The sequence below is a fragment of the Lepisosteus platostomus genome, chromosome 12 (assembly GCF_059453375.1).
Source record: "Lepisosteus platostomus isolate fLepPlt1 chromosome 12, fLepPlt1.hap1, whole genome shotgun sequence".
Classification (NCBI taxonomy): Eukaryota; Metazoa; Chordata; class Actinopteri; order Semionotiformes; family Lepisosteidae; genus Lepisosteus; species Lepisosteus platostomus.
The window spans coordinates 3005250-3027431 of record NC_142622.1 but is presented as its reverse complement, the minus strand read 5'-3'; the positions used below and the strand labels follow the sequence as shown (position 1 = coordinate 3027431).

Below are 22182 nucleotides of genomic sequence, written 5' to 3'. Positions count from 1 at the left end.
GTTAATGTATCAAAAGGATGGAGTTACACACTAATGTTCCATCTGTAAACATAAAAAAAATCTGCATAAGGCAGAAACAGTGATGGAGGCGAATAACACAGAGCCTTATAGGATGCTAATATTGAACTAGGCAATGCAGTATAAAAATATCAATGCAGGTAATCTGTGTATTTCATTGTTACACAATCTGTTTCAGGTTTTAAACATACCAGACAAACTATTTCCCTTGAGCCTCGATTTGTCAACAGATGTTAAAAACAACAGTGTAATGATAAAAAGTTGACTGTCAAGTCATCTGGAAGGTGCAATCATTCAAACTGTGGAATGTGGTACAGCGTCCTGAAAATACCAATAAATGTAATCTATATGTCCAAAACTTTTAATTTACAACTTGGAATATAAAACTATCATACTACAATATTACATGAATAAAATTATCTATCTTACTTCTATCTTACTTACTGAAAGGTGAAGTAGATGTTACACAGTGCATTTTAGTAGAGCACCGATCTAAAATAAGAACACTGCATTCTTCCTGGCACTCAAAGCAAAAACTCCAAATATTCCAAATGCCCACAATCATCTCTTCCAATATACATTTTCTACCTTGCCTTCTCACATAAAACTCGACCCTTAAGTTAGCACAGGTAAAAAAGAACAAAATTTAAAAATAATTTAAAAGAGAAAACCCGTTCGGCGACTCGTACTTACAGTTTTCAGCCTGGAAGTCTGGTACAAACTGCTCGTCATTGTCAGGTACTTGAGCTGCACAGAAAAGGGAAAACGATGGAGACATTTTAAGCAAGTGGAATGGACCCAACAAAAACATAGTGTTCTAGTATACTGCATTATGCTGCCAACCTACTGACAATACATTGACAAAGTTAATATTCCCTCATGCCAACAAAGTCCTTCACTTTCTAAATCTCAATTAATACTACATCTAAAAAAACATAGAACGACAATCATCCCTTGAACGAAAAACGCTGATACCTTATTTATGAGACTTATGTCTCAACACATTTTGAATTTGTTAGTTCATGAGAGTGAAACCCTTTCAACTGAAGCGAAAGACATAGGAAAAAAAAATCAAATAGCGTTATTTCCAGTGTGCAAGGAGAGGCATCTTGATGTCCGCAGTCTTGTTGTAGTGGTTTTCTTTTACACAATGTCCTAAGGATGTCTTTTATTTTTAGATAATGATGCGTCTTCAGAAAGAGTAGCATGGAGATAAAAAGATGATCCTAGCAATCTGAATGTAAGGGGTTTTTCATGCCAGGATTAAAGCTTCAACCCTCCAATTAGCCGATACTCTCCATCTCAAGTTAAGGCTTCACAATGAAACATTCTCTTCCCACATAAAGATGACTTTGAAGGGTTAATGCCACAATTCAGCAGTGCTCCGATACTAAATCACAATCATAAATCCTTTACAATTGTCATGTACATTATGAAAAATATAACATATTCTAGGACAAGAAATTCATAAACATTTACTTAACTAACAAAACTGGACCTCCAGCTATTTCTGGATTCCCCTAGGTAAAGATCAAACAGTCCCCAAGTGTAGCGATAGGAGTTTTTGCTGTCCTAAGCCATTAACAAGTTTATTTTTAAGCAGAAAACACTTGTCAAGCCTCATTTTCAGCCATTTTACTGGTAATATGAAATGGTGACTTACAAGTACAGGCACGCAGAGACTTCTAAATAGTTTATTTAAAAAAGCTATAAAACAAGAAAACAAATCAAAATACTTATTTTAATATAGCAACCAATGTGAGAATGCCATGTTAACAAGATTCTATCTAGTAATTGAACCCCCTAGGACTTGATTTTTTTAGCAGCTATTTCTTAGTTCGATTACCAAGTAGAACAGGGATTTCAGTAATTCTTTTAAAACTATTTTTTAAAGTGTTAAATTAAATCTGAAATTTAACTAAATGTTTTGGATTTCCATTTATATTAATACTCTCTCTCTCTTTGTCTCCTTTGGCTTTTATTTTTAAAATGAGTGTGTTGCAGGTGAAAATTAGTTCAGCATCAATTCGTGTTAATTAAAAATAAATTGTTTGATCTAGGAAAATGTGCAAAAAGAGTGTTGAGCCACAACAGCAGGATCCTGTTTAAGCATTAGTATCTGAGAATAGAATAAAGTTTTAATTTTTCCACGCATTTCTGTCCTCTGTATATCTTACTGAATGCATAAAAACTGGCTTTATCAACACGATTCACAAAGATACAGGTGCAATATATCAAAAGGACATGGAAACACTGCATGTAAAATTCACGATAATTAAATAGTTTATTTCTCCAAATACAAACCAAATATTTTGAGCTAATTTTCAAAGCAACTTAAATAAATGAAATCATCCTTTAACAAGTAATGATCGGGACATAAATTTCATATGTAGGGGGAAATGACAAAATTGTTCTCTACAGCTTAAGTCAAAGAAAATAAACATCTGTTTCCACTGGCATCAGAAAAACAATCTAGTCAGTTTACCAGCAGAAGATCACAACCCCCAATAGAAAGGTCAACCTTTCTAATGACATTTACTGCACAGCATGTGTGAGAGGCTGCAATGGGTAGTGTATTGCAGTGTCATTAATGGAACTAATAAAGAACACAGCCTCCATTCTGTGGAGATCTGATGAAGAAACTGTTTTTCAAAATCCTTAATGTTTTAAGAAAGTACTGTATCTTGGCCATTCTTACACCAGTGCCCATTTCATCTGAAAGCCTTGATACTGTAGCATTTTCATTTAAAAACTGTGGCTGAGATTATTAAAGTGATATATACTATTCAAAGCAATAGGCACATTTACTGTTTTCTTTTGTAGAACCCAGTATCAAGAGAACTTTTGGAGTATCCTAATACTGGGCCCAGACTTTCATATAAATCTGCCCATTGTTTCACAGAAATTAGGCTGGCCTGTCAAAATGTGAAGTCAGAGTACACAGTACATTCATGTTTTAATTAGACATTGCTTCATCCACTAAAATTTGGGCTTTGAGGATAAAACAGTAACCCGGAGCCAAACAAGCCAGAAGATGTATGAGTCATTCTTTCTGCCAGTGAATGAGACAGCTGATCAACCTAACAATTCCTAAAGACAGCAGGAGAACTGGAGCTTTGCCTCCATTCACAAAAAAAAAACATCATGAGGACCAAGAATGGGTTTGGAACGTTACATCCTTTGACTAAAAATGGGCAAAGCAAACTTTCATCATCCTGCAATTTCTCTATACGGAAGTACTACTGTATAAATATCAAGCTAGAACATAAACTTGTTAGATTTAATTATTAGATTTAATTAATAAATTTGTTAGATTTTCGGCAACACCTAATAAATTCCAAGACATTTTAAATGCAATATCAACAAAACTTAAGCAAGCATGTTTAACACATTTCAAGGATCTCCATCATATGCATACGTTCTGGGGAACCTAATTAATGGTTTTAAAAAATATAAAGACTAAAAACCAGCCAAATAAAACTCATTACATATATTTTTTCAAGAGAAAGGAAAGTGTTCCGATGTCTGACTAACCCATCATCTCTTTAATTCATGATGTCGGAAATTCAGTCCATCTAATATAATCTTTTCTCTTAGCTTCAATTACCTGAACTAATAAATCTTAGAAATAGGTAGGTGTTCATTTTTATCTTAATAGACAGGAAGTAATTCATTACATCTGGAATCTCAAATGAAATACTCTACTCATCGATTTAAGCCAGGTAAAATTGTAATTTTTACTGTAATAGTTATATTAACAGATGTGCAGTCATTTGTTTTAAAAAAGCTGAAATACTAAAATATTAAAATTACTAAATTCATTCTTTCAGCGTACTTGCAATATATACTTTAAAGTCTTACCTGATCCATGTTCTATAGACGTACTCTCACATATATTTGAAAACATAAAAGAACATTTATATTGCTAGTATTTTTAAAAGGTTTTAAATAAGAGATAAAGGGAGTTTGGTGTTCTAAATTACTGATTTACTTTTTCAAGTAAAGATAGCCAAATAAATATATTTTTTAATCATTTGAGTAAATTACAAAAATAATCTTCACAAATTCCATCTAAAAACCATCTTTCTTTTGAAAGAAATGCAATTAATTTTAAAAACATTGTTAAACAGGAAATGCATGCAGAGTACCTCATTTATATGATTTGTATAAAAAATGAAGGACAGTGCTCAATAATATTAAAGGGTAAGATGACATATTCTTGTTTTTACATTTTAAAAGTGTGGTACTGTTAATCTGAAGAAACAAGCATTGGGTCACTCTGAAATCAGGATCTTACACAAACCCAGGAAATGCATGAGTTCACACCTCATTTCTACACTAAAAGTTCTCACAAAACATACAATTTAACACCCTTTTATGTTTTTTAGTTTTATGAACTGTTCATAGCAGAGCACATACAGTACGCAAGTGGAAAACTGAAATATATCTGAAATATATCTAATAAATTAGATCATAGAGAGTGCTCTTGTTACATACATTATGTAAAACAAAAAGGATTGCAGTTCTGTTTTACAAGTTGTTTTGCATTCGTTTTCATACCCATCAGGCTTAAATGGTTTGCTAAGCAGTCAAATAGTACTCCACTGCTTTCTAAGATCCAGAGAGATGCAAAAAGCAAACACCATCCTCTTTTCAGCTTTGGTATGAACTGTTATTCTCTGTCAGATTTCAGATGACTGAAAAAAGAAAGGATGATCCAGCTTTCTTGGAGAATGTAACTCAGACTAATTTCATAAACATGTCACTATAAAAAGTAATATTACCATTACAGATGGACGTGTAAACCCAATTACGGGTCCTTATTACATATACACAAGTGTTCCTATTCAATTGCAGTTTTGCTGCTTTTTATTTCATTCATTTATCCACCGTTAGAGAACTGTTTATTCCCGGGAAATGTGGAGGCACCAGAAACCCCATTCCATAAGGATGGGGCTCAAGGCAGGAATAACCCGCTTCACAAAATTTCAAACGCTTAAAAAAATGGATTTTGATTAAATGCGGAATTCGCAAAGTCAAATGAATGAACACAACTGAACAAATACACATTCTTGTGGATATATATATAAACTGCTTTGCAATATTGAATTTTAAGAGCTGTTCTTGAAATTAAAAATAAAACTGAAACTAATACCACTGCTTAAAATTCTCCATTCCTCTAAATTTGGCAACCTTCAGTAAATTCAGTGTCCTACCCACATAAATACAGAAATAAAAATCGTGCCATCCAGTTCTTAAGTTATTTCTCCTTTGTTCGCTTCATGAAATTATCAATCTGACATTTACATATATTTTTAATTACCATAACATTATGTAGGAGAGGAAATAAAAATACCCACTCCAACAATAATCACAGACAAACATCACATTATAATTTGTCATTGGTAGATCAATGAAAACAGAACTTATATTGACCGTGAAGAAAGCAGCGAACACAGATATCACAGTATGTGTGCGAGTCATTTTGCTTTTTTAAAAACCATGACCCCAAAGATTTCTGTACCCAGTTATTTAAGACTAAGCATGAGCGAGACCAAAGCTGTTCTAAAATCCTGATTTAAATGGGACAGGAGTGGTAAAAAGAAAATCTTGGGAAAACATGTGGAAGACATCAGTACTTTAAATTTCTAACTCTATATAACATCAACTAAGAACTGCATTACCGAACATTTAAAGTAAATGGCACAATATAGCCATAAAAAAGTTTCACCACAAATGCCAAGATTAATAGCGAAACAATTACAAAATTTCACTGAGCCTTTCTTAATTTTTGCATGCAATATCTGCAATTTCAAAGTAAAACCCATCTGCTCATGAATACAAGAAGAGAAATCTTTCCCAACAGTTTTAGGCGGAAGACAGGTTTTTACACTGCAGTGATCTAGGACAGGGTAGATCTGTTATCGTTGCACTGTGTTGTTACTATGCTTTGTGTTCCGATATCGCCACAGAATCGGACACCAGCGAGGAAAGCAAAACTAAAAAGCTTGTAGGCATTTCATTTGTACTTAGCCATGCACACATTTACTTACTAGCTGTCCGATTGCTGCATCCTGAAGCTGACAAAAATGCCACACTAACATGCCTACAAAATATCTAAAGGAGCTCTTGCACATACCCGTTGCCAATGCTAACCAAGGAATCATCCAGGAGCACAAAAAAAGTTTGAAAACAGTACACTAACATGAAGAAACCAAAACCAACAAATAGAAAACTGAAGAAGTACCAACCTAAACTTCTGTGTTGCAAACAAGGTGGGTAAAAGACACTGCCACTTAAATCCTGAAGCATCACGTCCCGATGAGCACACAAAGGCTATTTTTTGCCATCAGAAAAAAAAATCAAGGCGATGGATCATTAAAGTCTTTTTTTTTTTTTGGCGTTGTGCACCTTAAAATATATCCAGATTAATATTAACAGTAATAATTGAAGCCGTGCACTCTGAACACACTGGAGCTGGTCAAAACCAGTGGAAGAGAGAACTGAGAGATGGAGACTTGGTACATTAGTTCTTGCCAAAAGCAGATGTGATTCTGAGCTGCAAGCAATTTCTCCTGGTAATTTGTGATGACACTGGGAAGAGCTACTTCAGAATCCCCAAAGACCAGCTCGTCTGAGGTTCTAATGTATGCATGACACATGAGGTGGCTCTTTTAGAGCTCAATTAATTGGCCTGCACATCAAGAAGGTAACTTCAGGCAATTTCTGCTTTTTTTTTTCCTTCTGTTTGTCTTTCTCTCCCCCTCTCTCACTTGCACTAAACTAAGCAAGCTTTCTACAAGAACTGAAAAAGAAAATGCCTACCTTCAGCAAGCCAAGTCTCCTGTAGCTGGCTAAGATCCTGAAAGAGCTCTAAAAGAAGCAGAACGAAACGGGAAATGTTCAAAATCCCTTGCCATTTTGGGTTTTTTTCTCCAAAAAAATAGATTCCAAATAACACACTTCTTTATTTTAGGAGAAAGCACCAGCCATAAAGCATCCCGGGCAATGCACTAATTAAACTGCATTTCTAATAGGAAAGTAATTTTCTGAAACTTAGCTTTACAGCCGAGTGTTTTTTTTTTAGATTTTTAAGCAACTAGTTTGTTGAAGAATCCAGGTAACCACAAACAAATTGAATTTCGCAAGATGTTAAGCCGTGAAATGAACTTTTTCTTTCTTTCTTTTCCCCCAAGCTCACCTTCTGAGTCATGAGCCAGGTCTGTGTTAATGAATTTCCTTTTTCTATCATTTACAGGTCTCTCGTTACATTTCCTCCCCTGTGTGTTCTAGTAAAGAAAGGGTAAAAAAAATCAATTTCTGTTAAAGAACACCTTTTTATCAGGCTCTATATTAACTGAAGAAAACCAGTGCAAAACAGAATTCTTCACACTACCGTACGTATTGCGGCTTGTATATTATTGACTCCTACACTTTCTACAGCACAGTATCCCATTTTAAACGGGCAACTGGAAATTATTTCTACACACATGCAGTGTTTTAGTCTCCTCTCGCCGTCTATGAAAGGAACGCCTGACACTAATTATTAATATAATTATTAGGCCTAATAATAAAAAGAAACTCAGGCTCTGAATGCGCCTCCTGACGTGAAACGGTTAAAAATAACTCCTGCTAATCCTCACAAAGGTACTTGGAATCAGGTGGTTTCCTATCTGCCTGGATGGAAGTTATTAGCTAACTTTTTTTTTCTTGCTCACTCACGTTTGTAATCATGTAAGGCACTTGCTGATCGTAAAATCCATCCATTCTGCAGCTCATCAGCCGGTACTAGTGAGCTGGTTTATTTTGTCAGCATTTAGCTGGAGATTTCCACAGGGTCTGGAGTCCGATCAACCTAAAGGAAACAAGATGGCTTTAAAAAAAAGAACAAAAAAAAAACATGAATGAACCGCCCGAACTTGCATAGCTAATTAGCCTAGAGCAGTTCCATTCATAAAAATATATCTCCAGACTACCGCCCTAACCTGGCGTGCAAATATGCAGCACAAGGGTTTTAAATGTAAAAGCAAAGCACGATGTTTTGCACTCGACATTTTTAGTCCTTGCACCTATAAAGTACACAGCACGCTTACTTTGCAGCGGCGACCTGCTTTTAAACGTGTGCTAAATGCGATGATGGCGATCAACATGTTTTTCTTCTCACGTAGCGGAACTACAGCCTTTTAAATATATATATATTTTTCCAGGCAAAACTCCTGCGGCGTTCACGGGGAAACTTAAGAAGTTAAAGGGGGGAAACTCACCAAAGTAGCCTGCACGTCATTCACCCATTCGATTCCCGGAGAATGTAATTATAAAACGTGAATTTGTGCAGTAGTTCACCTCAAAGCTCAAAGCTCAGTGATTGAGCTCAGTTCAATGGTTTTTCCTTCGTTTCTCCTCCAGGGGCCTCCAACCCAAACTGTGCATCTCTGTCTCCCATTGGCTGTCCGTCTCTTTCACAGGATCAGATTTCTGACTGTCAATCACAAAACCTGCCTGCGTGAGATTAAGTCTCAGAAATACCTTTCCATACAACGTAGTCCGAGGTTATAGACTTTTATCCAATGTTAGGTCTGCTCTTGACGTGTGTTAAAAGTGCTACGTACATACTAAAAAAAAAACAATTCTATGTTTACAATAACAGCTCCATAACATCACTTTGCAAACTGCTTTTTAGCATCCCTGCTTTTATCCTTGTTATTTTTTGCTTGTGTATTTTTTTAATTTCTAGTGTAAACACCTTTTTGTGTTTTCGTGTAACAGGCAAGGCTTTTGAACATGCGCGACTTTTAAAACAAAACACGAAGAACTGGATAGCTACAATGACTTTTCTTTAAATAGACAGGACAAAGTGAACAAAGTCCTAGTGTTGGAACTACCATAAAGTCATTGCAACATCATAATCATGTTTACGAAACAAATCAACCAAGCAGTGCAGTTCGCCCTGCAGAAACTGGATAAATAACTCTGATGCACGAATATTTCGGAACGCAGAGATGTTCTTATATTCTCTCACACCAAGTTGACTAGAAAGTAATCGGTGCAACAGTTTGCAAAGTCAGACACCCTGATCCAAACTGGAAAAGTCTGCAACCATAGTAACAGGGGTGTGTTTTTGAGCTGATCCAGTCGGAGCTGCGGGACACCATGTACTTCAGCCAATGGACTGTATGGGTTTCATCGTGATTGATGTACATAGACACAACAGGCTCGATTTGCCTGCAATTTGGACGAGGACCAACCATTTTCATTAAAAAAAAAGAGAAAAGGTCAGGGATGGTCACACGGGATGCCAAAAAGGGGAAAAGAGTAAAAGCAAAAATGTGTGACTGAATGACAAGGTGTCGCACAACAGCGCATTTCACTGAATTCTGTTAATTCATGTACGACGTGTCTTTGCCCTGTTGACAGACTCCATTGCCCAAGAGACAACAAAGCCCGGTTTATCTGGTAAAACACTATGAGGGAGTAGCGAAATAACGTTGATACACAAGTTTCTCGGGGCTATGTACTGTATTACTGTATACAGTACACGTATACTGTATACTGCAGACATTTTCAATGACTATTGTGAATGATGTAATTTTGTGTTCATTTGTATACCGTACAAAATAGTTTTTTTTTCTTTTTTGGGGGGGATTATGTTACAAGTTTCGGAAGTTAAATGTGTCTGGTCTTCAGGTTTATTCAATTCGCAAGATTAAGCAGAGTGTTATTTATGGGTGTTATTTATTTAGTGTTATTAAGCAGAGTGTTATGATTCCTGGAATCTGTCGGACCCAAAACTGAGAATTAAGCGTATCCAACTCTCTAACTTGCTTTTCTCTGCAGCAGTTTGATTTCTTGTATGTAGGGGAGTGAAGAGGCTTCACTTTGAATACCTGTTAGACTTGGAATATTATCATTTTTTTCTAGCTAAACGATGCTAAAAACAGGACCACTCTGCGTCTTTCTTAATTATTTTAAAGATGACAAAATCAAGGAATCATTTTGCCTATCAAAAATAAAATACTGAGATTTAAAAGAAGTGCTTTCACACAAATGACGCGACGTGTCACTGCCTTCAGGATTTCTTTATACATTCCTTACATGAATTTGTGTATGGGTATACCCATATGAGCTCATAAATGAAATTTATCTTCACGGCATTTCTAATGAATAAAATTAAATTCAAGACGTGTTATACAACAATAATTCTGAGTTAACCCCATACTCATCAACAGACGAAAAAAAAAATGGAACATGAGAACAATGAGATAATTTAGTGCTTCAGTGTTACAAACAAGGGCTGTTAAAATTCTGTTAGACTTGTAAACTACAATTCATACCATACATGGACTGGTATTCAAGAGTTATCTAGAGCTATTATACCTGTATCTATTATGTTTCCTTTACTGTATGTCTATGTATATTTACCTGAATGTTTACCAAATTAAGTTACCAATTGCTAATTATTTACATTAAATAATGTATTTTCATAAATAAAAGACATGTGAAAACAGTAGTATTTTGGTAACAGTATATTGTGGGCTTGTGGTATTTGTTATCTAAGGTGATCAGTGAAGTGTTTGTCAAGGATTAAGTTAATAAATAATCATATGGTCAGACAGGAGAGACTGTAATAAAAAAAATTCAACTATCATGCTGTTGGTGGATTTATTACACTGGAACACGAAGGAAATTTACAAGTGCATGTTAAACATGCTTGATAAAAATGTTTCATTATGATGACATGAGTCAGGCTGTAGGGAGTCCCTGTGGAAGGAAGGCAGCACGAGTCTTGAAGGTGACCTCAGAGCAGAGTGGCCTACAACTGTGGTGAAAGAGGAAAGCACCAGGGCAGTTCTAGGCATCACTTTTGGAAGAGCGCCATTATATTATTACATTGGTAGCTGACACTGTGACAGCAATCCTGTGTGATCATATTGGGAACACATAAGGTGACTGAATGCTTTGTTCACAGAACGCTTTTCAGACAACTTGTACTGTAATTAAGCACGAAGAATCTCAGCGAAGGGAAGAGATGAGCTTAAGACTTGATTCATTAGTGCTGATATTAGACTGCAATTTACTATACAGTAACATCCCCCCAAAATCAAGGCAGTTTTATTTGTGCAGTGGGAATATTTAAATTCACCAGCAACAGAAATTAAAATCAGACTTTTTTAACAGGAAAGATCATGTGCAGCATTTGGATCTGGATGTTAAATGTTTGAAGCACACCTTGTGCCACACAGAGAGGTAATCACAGGCCGGAGATACTGTATGCACTTTCTCCTTTGCTTGCAAATCAAAGAGGGTGACAGTTCAAAAAATTTTTTTTTATGTGGTATCCATCTAAAAATTACATTCTGAAGATTTACAATCATTCTAATAATCACTTAACAAACTTTAACCATCACCTTTGCACTTAATATGCTGAATAAGGGCCAATCCTTTTTTTCTGAGAAGCTGTCTTTTTGATTCAACCAAGCAAAGTATGCTGTGAATTTTGTAGAGCCAAATGTTATTCTCACTTTTACAGATTGTTTTTTGTTCATTTGAGAAAAGAAAGAGAAATGAATTCAAGGGACTTGTAGCAGCAATCTTTCAATACATTTCTTGGGAAAAAATCCTTTTATCTTTAAGACATATTGAAAAACACGATTCACTTTAAGGAGAAAACATCAAATCCTTTTATCTACTGTCCACAGCACTTCAGCCAGAGGGAAGAGATGAGCTGAGCTTATTCTGGCAGACAGGGGGCACAAGATGCGACTATGCACCAGACAGTAGGGGGTGCTCACGTACAGATCCCAATTAATCTATCCAGTGTGTCCAGAGCACATGGAGAAAACTCACACAAACACAGTGAGAACACGTAGACACAAAACAAAAGGTGCCCCAGTCCAGAATCATAAGAACATAAGAAAGTTTACAAGTGAGAGCAGCCACTCAGCCCTTGGAACCCATTAGGTAGTTAGTAGGTAATTGATCCCAAGATCTCATGTCATCCATCCAAGGTATCAGCTTCAACAACATTGTTGGGTAACTTATTCCCTACTCCAGCAGCCTCTTGTTTTCGGTTCTACTGTAAATGCTCTTCTGCTGGTTTGTGCTTTGTCTGTTATGAAGAAATACAGTATTCCCGGGTTTATTTTGTCCATGCCTTTGAGGATTCCTTCTTTGTTGAAGACTAAAAAGGTTCAGTTTCTCCAGCCTGTCAAAGATGGACTGAAACCCAGGACCCAGGAGCTTGACAGCATTTCAGTATCCTTTCTGGTTATTTAAAAAATGTTCATGGAAGAGCCTTTTTTATCTGAATTAAACAGTACAGTATGTGTAAAGAAAATCATTTTGTAGAAAATCTGTAGCTCGAATACTTAGAAGACGAAGTGCACTTAACCAGTATAGTGAGAAGTACTTCCCTTATTTCGGATGAAGTAACTCCTCTCGGAAGGGGAATTTAGGGCCTGCAAATGCCCTTGAAGAGGGACTGTGTGTCAGTGACCAGATAAGGATGCATTCTATCCAAATGTTTTTTCTAGCAGCAGTATGGGGTTATAGGAAGTGCACAGCCCTGCTGAAACTGTGTTGTTTTATAGGCACAACCCACATTCTTTTGTGCATTCTATAATGCTATCTACTAAACTACGGAGGTCTAAATTATGTGTAGTGTCCTCTTTGTCTGCAAGTGAAAAAAAAACATTTACTCATTAAATAGATAGACACACCACAAGTCAAATCACATGCAAACAAGGTATTTTATTTAAAAGTCCTCAACAGCCAGTGAGATTATATCCTAGCAGAATGTGACAGGGCTACCTTATTTAGAAACAAATTATTTAGTGGAAAAGAAGGCTTGCTAACACAAGGATGATGGATGGGGGAGGGCAAGCTGTAGCATGAGGCATTACAAGTGCTAATCACATCCTTTAACTCCTTCCATTGGCCTAGCAATTTACATACTGTACTGTCGTCCTAAAAAGATCTTTTATCTATACAATAATAATAATAGTAATAATAATAATAATGAAGATGGTGATGATGTACTTGAACATAAAGGTCTGGACAGAAGTCATGTATGGTCTGTGCATGCCCATTTACATCAGCATACAGACAGAATAATCTCCACTCTTTGATGGCAGAGATCTTTATTAGGATGGTGTTTTTCTTCTATTCTTGTTCAAAGCACGCGTCCCACTTTTTCTAGAGTCTGGAACAAGCTGCCCAGCCGTATCATTAAAGCTGGCACCCAGGCTTCTCTCAAGGAACAGCTGGATGGGAATCTTGCATAAATAAACTACTAACTACCTAATGGGCAAGATGGCCCAAACAGTTTCTCTTGATTGTTTCTTTTGTTATAACTTTAAAAGGTGGAGACACAGCAGCCACTTCTTCAATATTAAACTGCTCACTGTAGCACCGCAGTATGTGACACACCATACCAGCTCCACAATGTTGCAGCTGCAGTACAACATCAACCGGTCTTATGTACAATAACAATGTCCTGTATGGATTAAGAATTAACCAATTGCATGTATAATGTCAACATTCTGCGTCCATTGGCTCATAAAATATCAACATTTACTGTATAACTATATTTCAATCATTCAAACTTAGCACTTGTTGTTAATGTTAGAGCTCTGAGGTTGATCTCGCTCTTTCTGTTTATAATAATAGGTTGAACAGGTATCAAAAGAACCTCTTTTCTCTTTTTACAGTACCATACTTTATTAAAGTTGGCAAGCTTACCCAAACAGCCATAGCATTGCAACAATTTGCACAACAATGTGATGCCTCATACAGAATATCAGTGTCATTTACAAAAATACAGTTACATGTTAACACAAAAGCAATTTTCAGGTTTCTGACAGTGAAAGTTGAAACCCCAGTATCTCCATCCACAACAATTTGTTTCTTTATTGAAAAAAGGCATACTTCTTAAAAGACCATTAAAATCAATGTGCAAGAACAACATTCACTTTTTTGCCCCAAAAGTTGCCTTGTCATTAACAAAAACATATAAATATATTTCTTTTAGAAAATTTAATAAAACTCAAATTTTATTGGAAAACCATCTTACAAAGTTATTAGGGATGATTCCCACGAGTCAAGTTAAAAACCGTGGCTCAAAATATATCACTCTGTAGTCTGTTTTGCCCCTGTTGATCTATGTTGTTTCATATATACTGTACAGGGATTGTTGTTTAATTTAGCTATTAGAGAATTTAAAACTAATTAAGTTATGCAGTATGAGTAACTGAATCCCTTTTATTCAATTAGAAATTATGAACTTTCTGACTTTTATTGGGGCTATTTTGTGAAAAGAGAGACCGAGACTTTATGAAACCGATAGCTTTATGAGCCAGACAGTGCATCTGAGACTTTACACATGATAAATTATAATAATTTTATTCACAAATCTACTGTAGTTATCAAAAGAAGCTTTGAAATATCAAAAAATAAAAATAAAGATTATTTTGTTTCCTTACTGGAAAAAGACACAAACATTCCCAACTCCATTAATATTAATATTAAAGTAAAGAAATACTGTAAATACTTGAATTTTTGTAATATTTCAAACTACATTCTTAAGAATGACATCAAACAAATTATAACCTACAGTATTGTATTTCCATCAAAAGAAAAACGTGCAATATGTTATCCCCATAGAAGGTTTGATGTCAAAATAGGGTTTCCTATAATAAATCAGGTTTACAAAAAATTTTTTTTCCATCTAATAATTTTATTCTACCATAAGAAAGCAAACAATGTAGTATCAATCATGCATATTGGATATGGTAGTTTAAAAAAATAAACATGCTAGTTCAGTGTAAATTAACTATATTAAGATAATGCATAGTTTTAGATCTTAGAACTAACAAAAATGTGCAGAAAACACCATTCATTGTAAGATTTCACAGTAACCTGCTTTAGAATATAACGCAGATACGGGAAGTGTAAATAATAAGGTCAATTTCTTTGATAATGTTAACATCTGTTATTTTATTAAATACAATTAATTCTTAATAACTCAGAGCTTTGAAGCATTTTAAAACAAACTGGGGATATTACACATCATATTATTGTCTAAAGCTTTTTCAGAGGCATCAACAAGTCAAGCTATGATCAGACATTTTTCTTATCAGCTCAATCCCAAATATACATGCAAGTGCATAAATACAAGTAAAAAAATCCACAAGTATATCTATAGATATAAATCTTCAAATGGTTAAAAATGTAGAAAGCCTGAATGTAAAGGTAGTAGTTTAATTAAATAATAAAATAAAGGCTCATAATGCAGCAGAAATTCATGATCTTAATGTCTGAGAGGACTAAGGAACATAGCGTAACAATTTGGCACATAGTTTTCTGTGGCACAAACAAATGTGTTTCTTTGTGTCGCCTTCTGCTGTTCATAGGAATACATATGACAGTGTATGATTCCACAGTTAAGGAGATGGAAAATAGGGCTTCTAAATGAAGCTGTCTGTTTGTGACAGCTTCAAAGGGAAATCCACAGAAGAGAAGAGTGCTCCTGTGAGCAGACGCCAAAGCAGATGCTGTAGAACAACAGGGGACAGGCCTGGTACTTCGAGGGAGCTAAAGGTAGCTTGATAAACAGCCGGTCATGTGCCTGGAAAGCCCCATCCATCAGAACTTATCAGGACAAATTAATGGTGACATGCCCTGATTAAACTTGCTGTGCTCTGTAATGTAAGGCATTTTCTACAGAGCTACTCGCTCACAAGAGGAAACAAATCAGAGGGATTTGTAAAAACTTGTGTTTGGGCTTTTTTTTTTTTTTTTTGGGAATGACACGCTGGCATGTTTTTTTCTATGACATTTTCATTTTGTCATCCTTGTATTGTGTTCTTCAAAAGAAGAGAAAATGAATTATTACATCATGTAAAACACAATGTTTGGTCTTTTGACAATCTGACTATAAATATAAACATATAAAGGTGATACAAATATACATATCTATACTTTATCTTTTGAGCTGGAAGTATTGAAATCACAATTAAGTTAGGCCCTTCCTTAACTAAGATGAGTATGAAATACTCACTAGCAACACTTTTAATTCAGGTTATTTTTTATCATATGCAAAATAAACTGCTTGCATTTTTTTTCCATTAAAGCATCATTAACATTCTCACTCAGGTGTGGCACAAGCCAGACAGGCTTTTCTCTCTTTTTTTCTCTCGTTCTGGCAACTCAAACGCTGTAGCTGGAAACATGGGGTAAAGAGGAAATCGCAATAATAATGCTGACAGCAACATGCTGTTTTTACAAACAGGGAGCCAAGCATTTGTGAAATAATATCTCGGAATTACACGGGAATACACTTTGATTTTTTTCTTACAAAATGTGATAATAAAATGTTATCACTTATTATTAATTCTGAACAGCACTAACACCTTGTAACTGTATTTGACCAGACAATATACAACATGTGTTAATGGGTAAGAGAAGAGTTCCATTTATTTGTCTCCTTTTTTGAATTCTTCAGTATTTTGTATGATCTCTTCGAGAAACTATACTTCTTTCTTTGATACTAACATTAATCTGGGATCAATTATAAATGAGCATATAAACTTAGTCCACAAATGCTGAATTTAATTGGATAGACCTGCCTCTACTGTTCTGGACTGTGCTAGCAGATCCAAAGTAACTGTATGAAAATAAACCAACCAGTGCTGGAGAAATTCAGCATACTGTACTTAACCTGAAGTGCAGTACAACCTGTACTGTGCGCCAGGAGCTACTGTACACGCAAGAGAGCATGTGACATTACTCACTGGCCCATGAATGACCATAGTGTGTGAGTGGATTTGTTGACCTCTATTATTTCATGTAAAGCAGTGTCTGCAATTTAGATGTGCAACATGTTAGTGAAGTTGCAATTAAAAAATATAATTTTTGCACTTTTACTCTCTGGTAAAGAAGGCGTGTGGTTAGAATTGCATTTCAAAGGCTGAAAGTCCTGCACAAAGCCCTGCCTGAACAAATGTTTTGAAGTCAAAGCAATATTTTCACAAAGGATCATTTTGCTAAAGTAGAAGCAGAGCACTTTAGCTAGCATCACTTAATTCACTATGATTAACCACCAGTGGCACTGTCCCAAGAACGCTCACATAGAAATCGTTTCCTCTCCACTCCCATGGTTTGGAACAGTTCACTCCATGACACAGACGTTTTTCCCCCGTCCTTCATGTTGTGAAAGAATGCAAACAGCAGTTTTAAGCACAAATAAATACATAAATAAACAGATAAATACATACACAGATTGATTCTGTGATGCGAATATTTTGAATTGGACAAAAACATTTAAAATATCACACACGCTCACTGACATTCCACGCTGAAATCAAAAACGGAGAAGTAGAAAAGACGGGACACGGGCGGAGTGCACAGATGCCTGCGCTGCCGGCCGTTAGGTACTGTAGGATCGAACGGATCTACTCCTTGCTCTGGCTCCGGCTCCGGGTTTTCCGCATGATGGAGGAAAAGAACCCAGTCCCTGGGGGAGGGCCCATCAGCACTGGAGCTTGGTTCTTGTGTGTTATTTTAATCTAGGAGGAGAAGAAAACATGGTCGGAAAAGTTATTCTTGTTTATAGTGCACAATAAATAAACACTTAAAATAATTTGTATAACATGACATTTTTACCTTCTCTATTTTGAGGCTGGCAGCAGTGCAAATTGTCCTGCAATTTATTATCATTCATAAACAGCCTGTCTACAGGCTGAAAGTGGTTTGCTGACCAACAAAAACACATTCTGTGTGCAGCGCAACTCATAAATAAAACTATAAATAGTATTGCAAAAATTAAAGGCTTCAGCTGAGTTCTGAGGCATGAGGGTCCAGGCCTTCCACCATCATTGAACCTGTTTCTAACAGAAAATCATAACAGGAGCATGACGTTGCCCAAAGAATGTTGTAACCCCAATCAGAATTACTAAGAGTTTTACATTTTTACAACAGTGTCTGCTGTGGTGCAGTCAATTGAAAATTAACATCTAGTCCCTGCGGTTCTCAAAATGCCCTACACTTTTCATCAGATGATGAAATGCTAGTTTACAGTATGATTAAAATGATAGTTAATGTTCAAATGTGCAAAAAAAGAACAAAATAAAGACTCCTTACAAAGTTAGTCTATGGAAGAGCACAAAAAAGGCTATAAGCATATTTGTTTTATAGTCTGCACAACTACAGTATGTTATACTGTATGTAACAGGTCCTAGTAAAGATCCTTGTGGTACTCCACTAATTATATCACCCCAATCTGACCATTTACCCCTTATCTGTACTCTCCACCGCCAAAACGTTGTGTTCTCTTTCTTCTTTTTTTCAGCATGGAATAAACCTATTACTTGTTCTCTCTTTTTATCATCCATTAACTAGTTCTCAATACAAACACACGCATTTCACTTAATGCCTTCCACCTGCAATTAATCTTTTAGGAGAATTTATCAAAAGCCTTCTGGAAATCTGAACACGCCAGGTCAGATACTGTGTGTATCCACTATGGTTGCTGCTTGCTCAAAGAACTCTTACAACTTTGTTAGGCAAGAACTAACTTTTCTAGATCCATATTGACTACTTAATAATTGTATAATTTGGATATTATTTCCAAAAATAGATAAACAGATGGTGATCCTCTAGTTTAGTTATCATTTAGTTCCATCAAATTAAACATAACAGAAATCAGACGTATTGCTCTCCAGGTCCCTGGGTACTACCCCTATCTTAAGTGACTGTTGGAAGAGTTGTGTCAATGCCTTCTGTAAAACATCTCTTGTTTCCTTCTTTACAATTATATGATATTATGGGATAGGGCTTTGTAGATTTTCTAATCTTCAGTGCTTCTTGTACCTGAAACAATTCTGCCTCTTCTTAGCTATAACTATATAATACTTTAAAAATAACCTTCTTCTGTTGTTTGAGCCATGTCTGTGTGGTGAGCACGAGTCAATGTGCACCATGCATACTGTTAACAGGGCTCAGGTCGTGAAGGGGCTCCTATGGGTGTTTGGACTTTGGTGCTGCACCATTGGCTTCAATACAATCGGAAAATTACATTATTAAAAATGTGTCACTAATATACTGTAAAAACCACAGTTATACTGTGCATATGCTATGTTTCTCATTTTCTCAAGTCACGAGGAAAGGTCACAAATGAAAGGCCATCTAGCTCATCATGCCGACAGGGTTGGTTGTAGGCTGCTCTTCTAATTATTTCATCCAAATGTTTTTGAAGGATCTCAAGCAATAAGTACAGTATACTCTCTCTTTACCTGACTAATGGAGGGGTAGGAGTGTCCGGTAAAGAGAGGGTATACTGTTAAATTACAGAGCCTAAAAACACACTCATATATGAGAAAAAATTAAACATTCTGTACAGTATATTATGCTTTCTGCATATGTATATCCATGACTGTGCTATATATAAAAACAATATATTATTGTAAATTACATTTGTAATTCTAAAAATAATACATTGTATTGATGAGAGACCAGTCTTGTCTGTATTGTACATTTGGGATAATATGATGCCTTCAGCTTGGATTAATTAATTCAGTTTCTTAAGGAACAGTTCTATCTCTTCAGTGGTGCCCTCAAAGCTTCATTATAAGTTTTGTTCTTTTTTTTTTTGGGATAATTTAAATACAGAGGGATGTCGGATGATGAATTGCTCAAATAAGATTTTGTCCATTAAATCTAAAGTGCAGTCTATTAAAGATAGGGTTTACTGTATCATTGTTGCTGATACTGTATCATTGACTGGGGAGCTTATAAATTGTATTAATTTAATCAAAATATGTTGGGTTTATAATTTTTTTTACTTGTTTTTCTTTAATTCTCTGTTTCTCACTTTTAGAGTTAGATTATCTGGAGTATTCAAAATACTGAGTTAATTGTTTTAAATACTGGACTAATTTATATAGATATAATGTTTTATGCATGTGTGATTGAGAGGTCAACAAAGTATTGGGCATATGGTATATGCATAAGAAATATTCATTATCTTATAAAAGTACATAAGAGTTAAATATGTTATAATTAAATGACCATATTCTGGAAGAGTTAAAATGTCAGAAATGGTGAGATTAAATTGCCATACCTCCTAATAGTAACATTCCTAAGATGAAGACATCTAGAATATTCTGTAAAATTAAACAAGACATTTAATGAGAGCTTTGTCAGCTCCCAGCTAATTGAAACCAATTATCAAGGTGGCATTTTGATGCCAACTTTAAGATACATTGTAAGATAATAAATGATACTCATTATGTAATAAAAAGGTCAAATCATGCCTTAGGGGCCAGTGACGTTAACATTTTGCACAGAACAGTTTGAGACATTTTCATTAGTGAAAGCAAATCCAAAGAGAGATCAATCAGCTATTAAATATCAGTTGTCGGCTACTTTCAAACTACTGTTGACTAGAAAAAAGCTATTTAGTTTATAAAACATCCTTTGCATTTTACAGACATTTTTAACATGATCAAGAACATCTAATCTAACATCCAATAACCTTTAAGATCAACATCTAAGAAACAACAAAGGAAACATATTAAATTGAAAATAACATGAAGGGTACTGTATGTTTAATAATAGTGTTATATTTAAAACATAGCAGTTAAGGTTACTACAGTATATGCACATAGTTGATATGTTTCTGTCAAATTGCTTGATATTCCTGTCCTCTGCTTCTCCCATTTTCCTCTCCGTTACTCTGTGGATCCTATTACAGATTCCACATCCATCTCCCTGCAGGAATCCCGTTTTATTTAAATGCAAGCCAAGTTGGGTCTCGGACATGGGGTACCACAAGTGTGAGCCTTATCAGTGACTTCTGATCCCTGTTTTATGGTCTTCCCAGTACTGTAGTTTGTGATGACACAGTAATTCGAAATCTGTGACTCCACAAGAAAAAGTGTGCAATACACTGTGGCCAAAAGCACACCGTTTCCACAGTGCCGCTCCCTCTGTGCTTTACAGTGGGAACAGCATGGGTGTGTTTGTGTAGTTCTCCCTTCTGCTGCCACAGGGCAGTTTTCCCATTTCAGTCTCAGCAGACTGCAGCACACAATCTCATCGGGTGTTCTCGGTGGTTCTGTTGCAACAAGAGATGTTTGGTGACAGAGTTGTTCAGAATGCAAGAAGGCCTATAGCATTAATGACAATTTAGCCAGGTAATAATAGTTACCTAAAAGACCAAATTAGGTTTCACATTAAAACACTTCACATTACATGACTCTATTAGTGTCTGAAGTTTTGTTTTTTAAGACGAGAACTGCTCCCAACACAATTTGCTCATACAAATGAGAGGACATGACAAGAGGAAGTGTGGTACAAAGCAAATTTTGAAATATGGTTGGAAATGAGCAAACATTCAAATAGCTAAAGTAGTTTCAGAAAAAAATACAATGTGAAGTCGGTTAATTACATGACATGATTACAACTTCTTGAATTTCTTACATCGCCAATCATTCTAGAATTTGCCAGCTACTTTTTTCTTTTATATCTACTGCATCACTCTTCCATTTCTAAACTTTAAAGACTGAGTATAAGAGGCAGAACAACAGGACTGGTCTCCTTGTTCTGTACCCCCTTGTTGAGATACTCATATCAACCACTGACAGTGAGTGATAATTGGAATAGGGACAAGTGTCCACATCTCTAGGTTTGGACTTATAGTGTATCCACTTCAGTTTTACTCACAAGACATAATTGGACTACTCTGAGATGGGCCCTAATAGGTCTCACTGACAGCCTGAAGTCTGCTCTGTGTTCTCAGGGAGTGACAGCAAAGTGGGAGTGTTTCTTTGTGGCTGTGTTTCGGGCGCAGGTCTCTTCAAATTCTGTCTCCTGAGATGACAGACAATATCCTTTGTCCTTTGTTCAGCCGTTGAATGACAACTCATCATTAGACTTACAGTATCTGTGTAGCAGAGGCCTGTTGGCTGATGCACAGAGGATGGGAGCCTAGAGTTTCACACCTGGCATCAGTAGGTCCTTTGCCCTCTTGCTGGTGTACAGGCGGAGCTTCTCCACTGCTTGGTTCCATGGATACAGGGTGGATACTGTGTGAGGCTGGGGTGAGGCTGTGGACATCACTAAAGACCACGACTAAATACTGTGGTCTGATGGGGATTCTTTGGATCCTCT

At 35.9% G+C, this 22182-nt stretch overlaps 2 protein-coding genes across 7 annotated transcripts in view; both read right to left on the bottom strand.

The window, feature by feature from the left end:
- Positions 1-8970, bottom strand: part of etv1 (ETS variant transcription factor 1) — a 32604-nt gene extending 23634 nt beyond the window's left edge. Inside the window, exons 1-5 of one of the 4 annotated variants that reach the window (XM_088600456.1) lie at positions 8283-8969; positions 7741-7891; positions 7220-7307; positions 6844-6891; positions 712-765 (exon numbers count right to left, since the gene is read on the bottom strand). In XM_088600456.1, the coding sequence (XP_088456582.1) occupies positions 712-765; positions 6844-6891; positions 7220-7307; positions 7741-7797 (247 nt within the window). In that variant the 5' untranslated portion in view covers positions 7798-7891; positions 8283-8969. Of the gene's footprint in view, positions 1-711; positions 766-6269; positions 6743-6843; positions 6892-7219; positions 7308-7740; positions 7892-8282 lie in introns of those variants that run through there. The other 3 variants (XM_088600455.1, XM_088600457.1, XM_088600458.1) reach the window with 3 other exon arrangements.
- Positions 8971-12745: 3775 nt separating this feature from the next.
- The window catches only part of dgkb (diacylglycerol kinase, beta), a 108870-nt gene continuing 99433 nt past the window's right edge, over positions 12746-22182 (bottom strand). For all 3 annotated transcript variants that reach the window (XM_088600452.1, XM_088600453.1, XM_088600454.1), the window contains one exon: positions 12746-17579. In XM_088600452.1, the coding sequence (XP_088456578.1) occupies positions 17466-17579 (114 nt within the window). In that variant the 3' untranslated portion in view covers positions 12746-17465. The remainder of the gene's footprint in view (positions 17580-22182) is intronic.